Source organism: Heptranchias perlo, unplaced genomic scaffold, assembly GCF_035084215.1.
Source record: "Heptranchias perlo isolate sHepPer1 unplaced genomic scaffold, sHepPer1.hap1 HAP1_SCAFFOLD_49, whole genome shotgun sequence".
Taxonomy (NCBI): Eukaryota; Metazoa; Chordata; class Chondrichthyes; order Hexanchiformes; family Hexanchidae; genus Heptranchias; species Heptranchias perlo.
The window spans coordinates 7033466-7046219 of NW_027139505.1; the positions used below are offsets into that span (position 1 = coordinate 7033466).

Here is a 12754-nt window from a genome sequence, read left to right on the forward strand (position 1 = left end):
CATAAAGGAAGAAGCCAGGTTAAAGCCATGCACTAAGTACAGTTTCACAGTTATAAATCACAATTTATAGTAACATTTGGGCGCTCAGACACTTAATAAACATAAGCACATGTCATCAGAATTATGTTGCAATTGAGCAGCAAATAACTACAGGCAAAGTTACGTAACAAGTTTAAATAACAACGGTTGCACAGGCAATTCCATGTATTGCAGTAAATCAACACCAAAGGTTGCTGAGCATTAACTACAACAGCGACCAGAGTCTGAGGTTATAAATTGGTGTGATTAGTTTAAGAGTACTTCCTATGATAGGTGAAATTTACCAACTTTGAATAACCAATTTACTATAAAGCTCAAGACCACGCGTGAATAACTACATTCAGTGATTACAGAACCTCGTCTTTATCAACGGTGTCATTGATTGAACCTCCTTCCTTCCGTGCGTGGCAGGTGTTAACTTATGGAGCGATGAGTCGATGAGCCCCCTTTCAGCAGAGGGGTTATCCAATTGTACTTGGATCTCTACTCCCTGTGGGTTCTTACCATCCAACTTCCCATCAAAGCAGCTGCTTTGGCCTTTTCGCGCACCTTTCAGCTCCAGCAAGGTGTGCCAGGAGCAAGTTGAATGAATTGAATGGAACCGATTGTGTAAATCCGAATCATGGAACCGTTCACATACCACCATCTCATAATCACCCACACTCTTTTGGTAACACATGCATCGAGCTACACCACAGATATTCTACTGAGAGATGATTTCAGAGAGTTATAATAATTGCTCCTTACTGTTATCTGAGAAAGAGAGGGAAGCTCTTTCCGGATACTGAGCGTGATTTCCGGTGGATTGGAATCAAAAATTGGTCGCAAAACAACAACTGAACAATGGGAGGCCTTCATGGAGGAGATGGTTCGGGCACAAACCACACACATTCCCAAGAGGGGGAAAGGAAGGACATCAAAAATTAGAGCTCCCTGGATGACTAAAGATATAGAGATTACAATGAAACAGAAAAAGGAGGCTTATGACAAATTTAAAGTATATAATGCTGTGGAAAATTAGGCTGAATACAGCGGAGATTTATGAAAGGGAATAAGATTGACAAAGAGAGAGCATGAGAATAGATAGGTGGCTAACATAAAATGGAACCCAAAAGTCTTCAATAAACATAGAAATAGAAAAGGTGCAGTCAAAGGAAGGGTGGGACCGATTTGGGACAAAAAAGGAGATCTTCTTGTGAAGGCAGAGTGAATGGCTGAGGTGCGAAATGAATATTTCACATTGGTCTTGATTAGGAAAGAGGATGCTGCCATTGTAGCAGTAAAGGAGGATGCAGTAGTGATATTGGATAGGATAAAAATAGATAAATAGGAGGTACTTAAAAGAGTGGCAGTTCTCAAAGTATAAAAGTGACCCGGTCCAGATGGGATGCATTCTGGGTTCCCGAGGGAAGTTAGGGTGGAAATTGCACAGGCTCTGGCCACAATCCTCCAATCCTCCTCAGATATGGTGACGGTGGCAGAGGACTGTATGATTGCAAATGTCACACACCTGTTAAAAAAGGTGTGAGTGATGAACTCAGCAATTACAGGCGTTGGTCGTGGGGAACATTTTCGAGACAATAATCAGGGACAATATTAATTGGCACTTGGAAAGATATTGGATAATAAATGAAAGTCAGCCTTGATATGTTAAAGGAAAATCTTTTTAAACTAAGCTGATCGAGTTCTTTGATGAAGTAACGGATAGGCTTGATGAGGGTAGTGCGGTTGATGATTTGTATGTGGACTTTCAAAGGCATTTGATAAATTACCACAGAATATTTTTTTCTGAATAGTTGAAGCCCATGTGATTAAAGAGACAGTCACAGCGTGGATACAAGATTAGCTCAGGGACAAAAAGAGGAGAGAAATGGTGAACGGTTGTTTTTCTTACTGGAGGGAAGTTTATAGTGTTTTTAGGACCACTGCTTTTTTGATATTTATTGTTGATCTGGATTTGGGTATGCAGTGTACATATTCAAAGTTTGCTTTATTATGGAGGCATAAAGTACAAAACAAGGAAGTTATGCTCACCATTTATAAATCATTGGTTAGGCCTCAGCTGGAGTATTGTTTCCAATTTTGGGCAGCGCAATCTAGGAAAAATATCAAGGTCTTAGAGGCTGTCCAGAAGATAATAACTAGAATATTACGAGGGATGATTGTAATGTGGAGAGATTGGAGAAGCAGGGGTTGCTCCCTGTCGAGCGGAGAAGATGAAGAGGAGATTTGATATTCGTGTTCAAAATCATGAAGGGTTTTGATAGAGTAAATAAGCAGAAGGGCAGGTAAACAGAGGACACATATTTAAGGTGATCGGCAAAAGATCCAGAGGCGACACGAGATAAAGGCTTTCCGCAGCCAGTTGTGATGATCTAGAATGCACTGCTTGAAAGGGTGGTGGAAACAGATTCAATGGTAACTTTCGAAAGGAAATTGGAAACATACTTGGAGGGGAAAATTTGCAGTGATAAATGGGAAAGAGCAGGGGGATGGGACTAATTGGAAAGCTCTTTCAAAGAACCAGGACAGGCACGATGGGCCGAATGGCCTCCTCCTGTGTGCACCATACTATGATACTACGATGCTGTGATTTTAATGTTAGGAAGATATGGTGTACAACCTACTCTCCCTCAACATTAAAACAATTAAAAATGGAGGCGATTCTTTTTGTGTTTATCATCTGACCATGAAACCTCGCCTGGGCTGAGTGCAGTCCGGAACATTGAGCGGGTGCATCTGACGCCGGGAAGAGAGCCTGGGAGATTTTCCTTATATTAAAATTAATGCTTGTTGTTTGTGCACTCGGAAAATTTGAATGTGCCTATAAAACAATTAATATTATTGTGATTGAGAGCATGGTCACTCACAGAGGGCGGCACAGTTTACTGTTTGCCAGACATGCTTTCCCTGCCCTGTACTTGACTGGACTCAACAGGAGTGAGGGGAGGGGTTATGCTGCATTACTGAATTGATAGTCAAACGCAATGAATTGTTCTCAGAAACTGCTACATTCCAGGAGTTGTATTGCACCCGTGAGAGAGACTCAAACTTAACTGCTGCATTCTGGGAGTCTGCTACTTGGCTGAGAATCTTGATTGTAAAATTGCTGCAGAATGTGAGTCCCGGGTCCAAACGGAGAAACAAATTAAGCGTAAAAAGTAAGGAGACATTTCTCACCGACAATTGCTGATGGTTTGGGAATATTTCTTCTCTATTCCAGTATTATTTGAAATGGACCGAATATAAGGCCTTGTCTATAACAGGCGACGATGGAACCGAATATTGGACTGGGCCTTTAACATGTGGGCCTATAATTGGTGGCGATGTGACTTTACTGCCCGAGATTAATGTCTACCCCTCCAAGGATAAAGCGCCTTTCACCGCCGCAGGACGCCCTAAAGCGCCTCACAGACTAGGAAGGACTTTTGAAGTGTTGTCACTCTTGTAATGTCAGGAAATGTGGAAGTTAATAAGCGCACAGCAAGGGCCCACAAACAGCAATACGATAAATGACCAGATAGGCTGAAATTCGGCGTTGGCGGGGACATCAAATGGGCGGGATCCCATCGGTCGCCTGTTATACGCTCGGTCTGATATTCAGTCCATTGACCTTATTAGAACAGAATATCGCGCGTGTCCGATAACTGTCGGCAAATGCAATTCAACCTGGTTTTTGTCCCGTCCGTGTTCAATTTCACCCCCAATAATCTGTTTTAATTCTGCTTGTTGAGGGATAAATACTGACCAGGACTCGGGAAGATTAGAGATACCATCCAATGGCGAATCGTGTAACTGTTGGGATCTCTTTATCAAACTCCGAGCTCGATTGCTGTTCTTCTCATTGAACCTGACCCATTATAGACAGGCAATGTAAGAGCTGTAACCTGAACTACTAGCGCCCCTTCTCCCCTTGTGTTCTGGTCGGGAAATTCCAGCACTGGGCGGAAAACAACGTCATCAGGAGAACTACATGCATCCAGTGGATGGAAGGCACCGTGATAAAAATACAAACCGGCTGTACAAAATAAAGCATATGGAAGATAATAAATATAAAATATATTTAAACCAAGGCATTAATCAAATCCGTGATGCCCATCAATCACAGACTGTGTAAAGATCGAGCGGACACAGCGCTGGCTGTATTCCATGTGTCACCGGGTACACTGAATAGAACAGTGGAAGCGGTCAGAGACATCCCCTCTGATGATCTTACACATCCTGCAGTGAGAACGCTGGATTTAATCAGTCCCAGGGCAGCCCCACCTCGACATCTTCCAATCTGCATCCCATACACTACAGGATAAATTGGGAAACAGTACCATCCGATGCACAGAAACTGGCGAGTGCACCAAATTTTGTTTAATTGGCTCAATTCTTCATTTGATGCCTTGTATCGATCAACGCTCTCAAACCCAGGGCTGAAGTGGTAACGGACTGAACTCCTATTACACAGTCTTGCACTGGGGATGCCAGTACAACACCAGTTAATAAAAGGACAGGGGATATTACATGTTATTGTCTGTGCACCAACACACAGAGCGGATTATTCCATCTCAATATCTGAGTGTATTAATTGCAGATTCTGGCCTGGAATGTCCCTATTATTAATGTTATTATGAATTGTTAATTCTTACATGATTTTACTAGTTTTATCCGGTTGCTAATTCAAGTTAATTGCAGTCAGATTCCCCAAGTTTTATTTAGTAAAACTTTATTTTAATGTTGCTTGGCAGCCTGCAGCTATTTCTCATTAATCGAGATGTCAGAAAAAGCAGGTAAAACGACGTAACAACAATTAATATTCAAAGATGGTGAAACCTCGCAAGACTGCGAATGAGACTGCGGCTCCGCTCCTCATTACCTGGAGAAGGGATGGAGCGGCCGGTGCAGCTGATACCAGTCTAAGCGCCGTGTTCATCAAACCTCCGAGAAAATGTAAATTCACCAGCAGTTCCAAACGATCGAATCTTTACCTAAAACTGGTGGATCTTTCTGTCAATTTGACGGTGGATGTGAATTCCCGTCCTCGCACAGTGATATTCAACTCGTTGATTAAATATTCCATTTCACTATTAAGGTTCACTTCATCTCTTTTCATAATTAAAACGAACGTTGTTATTTGGCAGCGGCCACTCAAACAAAGAAGTGTGGAAACCCACCGTCAATGTTACGGTAAATGCTACAAAGAACAGATACCGTCGCCGACTTGTGAGTTTTTACAAGAACCACCTTTATGTAGCTGTAAGGGGAGAGATCCCCATTCTCAGATGGAATTGGTGCTAAAAATGAATTCTGATGCTGGCATTTCTTTCATTTTTAACCAATCTTAAAATCAGTGTCCAGGGAGATTGCAGCAGCTTCTTCAGCTCTTCCCGGAATTTCCTTTTTGTCGCTGCATAAATACACGTGTTTGGGCAGGAACTCAAAAACTTCAGCATAGCTCCGGTTTCGGTGGCGATAAATGCTGGGTTTGTGTCGTCGCCTCGGTATTGATTGATGTTTGTCAGTCTGTTAGTTAGAAAACTCACGCCATCTGTCAGCCACAATAGTATAAAAGTGCTGGATATAGTGAAGAGTAAAATGATGGATTTCCTTCGTTTCTGCATCTCTGGATCACACTGATTCTGACTGCTGTGACCCCGGAGTCCCCTGCGGGCTCGACTGGCCACTAAAATCCGTCTGATAGTCAAAGAATTAAACAAGGCAATTAAAGTGAAAGGAAGCCAATGGTGACAGATGTCGTGAAACCAGCCGTACGCCATAACTGGAGGTGAGGAGAGACGAGCCTTTCTTACCCGGCAGCCCCACTGCACTTTGTTCATAATTCGTTCAGGTGCAAATAGAAACAAAGCGGGGATGTCCTTTAAAAAGGTGAGAACAGAGACCGTTGTTGTCACCGCGGCCGCTGATCTCTCGGTGCAATACTTGGTTTTAAACTTCTGGCAGCAGACGCCGACAAAACGTTCGAATGTGAAGGAGACGGTGAACCAAACAAACAAATCGAGGGCGACAACAGTCATGCATAGAATGAACCTACAGACGGGAGTGCGGGAGAGGAATGAAAGTGGGAAGTGATAACTGAAAATATGATACACTATTATATTGATGATCATGACCAGTTGATCCGCTGTTGCCATGGCCACCATGTAGACAGAGATACATTTGGAAAGGCCGCAGTTTCCTCGTGAGAGAATCACAATTGTCATCAAGTTCGCTGTAAGAAAGAGAGGGAAGAGAAATAATATTCCAGGGTCTGATTGAAATACTGCATGCAGGATATGGAGAGACTCGGTGAAAGCATTTTACTCCATTCAGTGTGATAATTAACACGGAGAATTGTGAGAACAGGATTAATATTGGAGCCATTACCAGAGCAACCTTCCCAAACATGTCGATGAGCTGTTGCAGCGCTCACTCTGCACGGGGAGACAAGTCGGTCCGGAAATCCACCTAATCCTCGTGTTCGAACTGCAAAGAACATTGTAACATCAGTGAAATTATCAGATTAAGGGGAATGCTGAAAGGGCGGACCAACTAGTCACAATTTGGTCCTGGTCAATGTCGACTGTGTAATTCTGACATCCCCGGGAAACATGTTCCCTTTTCCAACATGCATTAAGAACAGTGAGACAGTTAACATGGATTAACAAGAAACAGGTTACAATGGCTCACCGGGGATACTGACGGCAGCGAGAATCGGGTGGTAAATCACTTTTATCTGTCGAATAGTTACTTCCCCCATTTTCTGTGAGAATGGATGAATTCTGTCGGAGCTGAAAGATTCTGACTGGTGCACGGCTGAGGCGGGAGAAGAGAGCCCTATATTTATACACACATCAATCCTCCAGGGAGTCAATCAGGTTACATCATAATTGACATTATTTACAGTCAATCAACAAATAGACTCAGGAACGTTGTTTTCTTATCTGATATGACAGATTTAGAGAAATTGTTATTGGAAAGTTTCAAAAAACACACAATTAAAGCATTTTGTTACAAATGGAAAGTGGAATCTCCCAGCATTGGTGCTGACCCTATTGCTACAGGACTGGTGGAGGCACTATCCTTGCGGTAATCGTCCTAACCCTGCAGCTGACCCCACCTTCAACCCTAACTTCTCCAAAACAGGCAATGAACCTAATCCTGACAGCAATCGTCCAGTTCAATTGAGCGAAATCGTTTCTTTAGTTTTCTGCCCATTGAAAACTGTTCCTTGATGTATTTAACAGTGGGGTAACATGGTTCAATTTTATGAATACAACTGAATTTGGGTTTACAGCAATAATAAACATTTATAATCAGCGTGCCCAGTCCTGCAGCTGTGCGTAACCTGATTTAAAATCAGTGAAAATGAATTTATAAACGACACTCAACCACTTATTAGATTCTTTGGTCTACATTTTGTCAGTTTCCTAGTAAATTAAATATTTTTTGCTTTGTAAAACTATTAAAACGTGCCTACTAGTGTCTGTGCCCCTATGGAATTGAGCACAATTTGAAGAGCCTTCTCGACCAACTGCAAGGGGCAGAATCTCGCAATTTTGACGTGTCCAGTTTTGTGGCCAGGACCTGATCCTTGCGATTCGAATCTTGAACCAATGGAAAAGATCGCGAATAACACGAATGTAATTGGTTTCGGGCATAACTCACACGGTTAAACTTCCCTGATCCTTTCCGCTGTTTCTGACAATTGAAGTGGGATCTGGTTGCGAAACTAACGGGAACAGTCGGAAGCCCGACCCAGTGCCTGGTCTGGCTCGTGAAGTGGACGCATAGAAATTCTTACCATGAACATAGCGTGAGGTGTGCAAGTTGTCGTAAGATTATTCCATTGGTCTGCAGTATTACTTTTTAACGGCCTTACTTACAAGATAGAATACACTGGAATGTAGGAATGAATGGATCGGGAAAGACAATTGGGTTCTATCTGACCGGCTCAGGATGTAGAAAGTGTCACATCCTATAATATAATTCACACTGCTCTTTCATTTTACCCCAGGCTCATGAACGAACTGATCCATCAGCCCGCACTGTTTCCCATGGTGGTCCATTCTATACAATCCACACACTCTTTTTGAAGAACTGAAATGTAAACTGTCTTTAACCCTCCCCATTTTAACTGTGAGTCTCTGGCCTCTTGTTGTACAGACTGGGACTATATTAAACATGCAACACTTTATCTTTTCTTCTCCCTACATGTTGTCGAACATAAGAACATAAGAAATAGGAGCAGGAGTAGGCCATGAGGCCCCTCGAGCGTGCTCCGCCATTCAATAAGATGATGGCTGATCTTCGATCTCAACTCCACTATCCCTCCCGATCTCCATATCGCTTGATACCCCGAGAGTCAAAAAATCTATATATCTCGGCCTTGAATATACACCACAACTCAACATTCACAGCTCTCTGGGGTAGAGAATTCCAAACATGAGTGAAGAAATTGCTCCTCATTTCAGATTTAAACGGCCCATCCCTTATCCTACGATAGTGCCGTTAGTTCTTCACTCTCCAGAAAGTGAAAGCGGCCTCTCAGCATCCAGCCTGTCAAGCCCTCTTAGAATCTTACATGTTTCAATGAGATCACCGCTCATTCTGCTAAACTCCAGAGAGTATAGGCCCATTCTGGGAACACAGGAACATGGGAACAGAAGTAGGCCATTCACCCCTCGTGCCTGCTCCGCCATTTGATAAGATCATGGCTGATCTGTGATCTAACTCCATATACCTGCCTTTCACACTTATCCCTTAATACCTTTGGTTGCCAAAAAGCGATCTATCTCAGATTTAAATTTAGCAATTGATCTAGTATCAATTGTCGTTTGCGGAAGAGAGTTCCAAACATCTACCATCATTTGTGTGTAGATGTGTTTTCTGATCTGACTCCTGAAAGGTCTGGCTCTAATTTTTAGACTGTGCCCCCTAATCCAAAAATCCCCAACCAGCGGAAATAGTTTCTTCTATCCACCCTATCTGTTCCTCTTAATATGTGATAAACGTCGACCAGATCACCCCTTAACCTTCGAAACTCGAGAGAATACAACCCCAATTCGTGTAATCTCTCCTCGTAACTTAACCCGTGAAGTCCGGGTGTCATTCTAGTAAACCTACGCTGCACTCCCTTCAAGGCCAATATGTCCTTCCGAAGGTGCGGTGATCAGAACTGCTCACAGTACTACAGGTGCGGCCTACCCAAGGTGTTTATAGCTGCAGCATGACTTCTGCCCCCTTGTACTCTAGTCCTCTAGATATAAAGGCCAACATTCCATTTGCCTTCTTGATTTTTTTCTGCACCTGTTCATGAAACTTCAATGATCTATGTACCTGAACCCCTCGGTCCCTTTGGACATCCACTGTTTTTAACTTTTAACCATGTAGAAAGTACCCTGTTCTATCCTTTTTTGATGCAAAATGGATGACCTCGCATTTGTGTACTTTGAATTCCATTTGCCACAGTTTTGCCCATTCACCTAATCTATCAATATCGCTTTGTAATTTTATGATTTCATCTACACTGCTTACAATGCCACCAATCTTTGTGTCATCGGCAACATTAAATATGAGACTTTCTATGCCTTCATCAAAGTCGTTAACAAATATTGTGTACAATTGAGGCCCCAAGACAGATCCCTGCGGGTCACAACTAGTCACATCCTGCCAATGTGAGTACCTTCCCATTATCCCTACTCTCTGTCGCCTTTCGCTCAGCCAACTTCCTAACCAACTCCGTACTTTTCCCTCGATTCCATGGGCTTCTATCTTAGCTAACATTCTCTTCTGCGAGACCTTATCAAATGCCTTCTGGAAGTCCATAAAAATAACATCCATTGACATTCACCTGTCCACGACTTCAGCCACCTCTCCAAAAAATTCACCCAGGTTTGTAAGGCACGACCGACCTTTCACAAATCCAAGCTGGCTCTCTCTGATTAACTGAAAATTCTCGAGGTGTTCAGTCACCCTATTCTTAATTACATACTCCAGCATTTTCCTCACAACAGATTTTATGCTAACTGGTCTATAATTCCCTGGTTTCCCTCTCTCTCCTTTCTTAAAAACGGAGTAACGTGTGCAATTTTCCATTCTAGAGGGACTGTTCCGGAATACAGAGAACTTTAAGAGATTACAGTTAGGGCATCCGCAATGTGCTCATCTACTTCCTTTGAAACACTGGGACGGAAACCTTCTTGTCCTGGGGATTTGTCACTCTTTAGTGCTATTATTTTCTTCATTACTGTTGCTTTACTGATGTTAATTTCATCGAGTCCCTGTCCCCGATTCAATATAAGTTTTCTTGTGATTTCTGGCATGCTATCCTCTTTTTCGACTGTAAATACTGAAGCAAAGTAATTGTTCAATACGTCCGCCATTTCCACATTGTCAATGACAATATCCCCACTTTCAGTTTTTAAGGGGCCAACACAGCTCCTGATCACCCTCTTTTTCCTAACATAACTAGAAAAATTCTTCGTATTGGTTTCGATATCCCTTGCGAGTTTCATTTCATACTGTCTTTTTGTAGCCCTCACTATCTGTTTTGTGACACTTTGTTGATCTTTCTATCTTTCCCATTCGCCAGGATCTGTGCCATTTTTTGTATGCCCTTTCCTAAAGTTTTATACTGTCCCTTACATCTTTAGTTGTCCATTGCTGTTTTTTTTTTGGCAAGTTGAGTTCTTGCCCCCAGGGGTATAAACCGATTCTGTATCAGGTTAAATGTTTCTTTAAACATTTCCCACTGATCATCAGTCGTTTTACCCATTAACACATTTGTCCAGTTTACTGTGGACAGTCTCTGTCTCATCACATTGAAGTGGGCCTTGCCCAACTCTAGAATCTTATCAGCTGATTCACTTTTTCCCCTTTCAAACACTACATTGAACTCGATCATGTCATGATCACTATTGGATAGGAGCTCACGCACAGTTAAGCCGTTAACTAAATCTAGTTCATTACTCATTGCTAAATCTATTGTGGCTTGCCCCCTTGTTGCCACTTGGACATACTGCTGCAGAAAACTATCCCGGACACACTCAAGAAATTCACTACCTTTCTGACAGTTGCTAGTCTGCTTTTCACAATCTATGTTAAGTTTAAAGTCCCCCATTGACACAATTATGCCTTTCTTGCACGTTTGTCTAATCTCTGCATTTATCCAATCTAGCACTTCAGAGCTGCTGCTCGGGCTTCGATATACAACTCCCACCATAGTCTTAGATCCTTTCCTATTTCTCAATTCAACCCATAAGGTCTCTGTTGGCTGCTTACCCCTCGTTATATCCTGCTTTATCATTGAAGTGATTTCATTTCTAATCATTAAGGCTACTCCTCCCCCTCTTCCATTTTCCCTATCTCTCCTGCAGAGCTTATAACCCGGTATAATTAATTCCCAATCCTGACCATCCTGCATCCAAGTCTCAGTAATAGCTATCATGTCATACCCACCAATTTGAATTTGAACCTGTAGTTCATTTAATTTATTCCTTATACTCCGTGCATTTGTATATAGAACTCTTAGTTGGGCCACAGACCCTAGCCTGACCTTCAGCTTTGATGCTGGGTTAATCGCCTTACGCCTTCTAATTTTTACTTTATCTGTCGTGCCTAAAGTACACTTACTTTCCGCTGTTCTACGCTTTTTCCTTTCACTTGTTCTTGAACAACTGTTTGTATTATTTTTATTGTAGATTTCACCTGGGTCTTCCCCTCTCTTGCTGCTCTCAACTTTATTCGCTTTTGACTCCCCGCTCAGGTTACCATCCCCCTGCCACTCTGGTTTAAACCTTCCCCAAAAGCACTAGCAAACACCCCCGCGAGGACATTGGTCCCGATCCTGCTCGGGTGTAACCCGTCACGCTTGTACAAGTCCCACCTACCCCAGAACCGGTCCCAATGTCCCAGGAATCTAAATCTCTCCCTCCTACACCATCCCTGCAGCCACGCATTCATCCTGTCTATTATCCTGTTCCTGCACTCACTAGCATGTGGCACTGGTAGTAATCCTGAGATCATTACCTTTGAAGTCCTGCTTTTTAATTTATTTCCTAACTTCTTAATTTCACCTTGCAGGAACTCATCCCTTTTTTTCACCTATATCCTTGGTACCAATATGGACCACGACTACTGGCTGTTCAACCTCCCCCTCCAGAATGCCCTGCAGCCGCTCCGTGACATCCTTGACCCGAGCACCAGGAAGGGAACATACCATCTTGGAGTCACGTTTGCGGCCGCAGAAACGCCTATCTGTTCCCCTTAAAATTGAATCCGCTATCACTATAGCCCTGCCACTCTTCTTCCTCCCCTCCTGTGCAACAGAGCCACCCGTGGTGTCCCGAACTTGGCTCTTTCTGGTTTCCAATGATAACCCATCTCCACCAACAGTATCCAAAGCAGAATATCTGTTTGAGAGGGAGATGGCCCCAGGCGACTCCTGCTCTACCTGCCTAGTCCTTTCACTCGGCCTGGTGGTCACCCATTTCCTTTCTGCCCACGTAATCTTTACCTGCGGCGTTACCGAACTTGCTATCGACGATAGTCTCAGCATCGCGGATGCTCCACAGTGAATCCACCCGCAGCTCCAGCTCCGAAATACGATTTGCCAGTAGCTGCAGCTGGACAGACTTCCTGCACAAATGGTCGCCAGGGACACTGGTAGTGTCCATGACTTCCCACATAGTGAAGGAGGAGCATATCATGGGTACGAGCTCTGCTGCCA

The 12754-nt window shown here is 43.1% G+C and overlaps 1 protein-coding gene across 1 annotated transcript; it reads right to left on the reverse strand.

Annotated features, from left to right (window-relative positions):
- Positions 1-5321: 5321 nt before the first annotated feature.
- On the reverse strand, positions 5322-12701 carry LOC137313894 (probable G-protein coupled receptor 139). The gene is made up of 3 exons (XM_067979629.1): positions 12542-12701; positions 6412-6510; positions 5322-6256 (listed from the first exon to the last, which is right to left on the reverse strand). Exons 1-3 carry the CDS (start codon positions 12699-12701, stop codon positions 5322-5324), a joined length of 1194 nt encoding a protein of 397 aa, XP_067835730.1.
- Between the last annotated feature and the right edge of the window lie 53 nt (positions 12702-12754).

What these genes read in the sequence shown, in the direction of transcription:
- LOC137313894 (XM_067979629.1), bottom strand. Translation starts at nt 12,701, where the DNA reads ATGGACACTACCAGTGTCCCTGGCGACCATTTGTGCAGGAAGTCTGTC. An exon ending in CAAGTTCGGTAACGCCGCAG is followed by an intron (nt 6,511 to 12,541) that starts GTAAAGATTACG and finishes TGTTCTTTGCAG; the next exon opens with TTCGAACACGAGGATTAGGT. An exon ending in TGTTTGGGAAGGTTGCTCTG is followed by an intron (nt 6,257 to 6,411) that starts GTAATGGCTCCA and finishes TCTTTCTTACAG; the next exon opens with CGAACTTGATGACAATTGTG.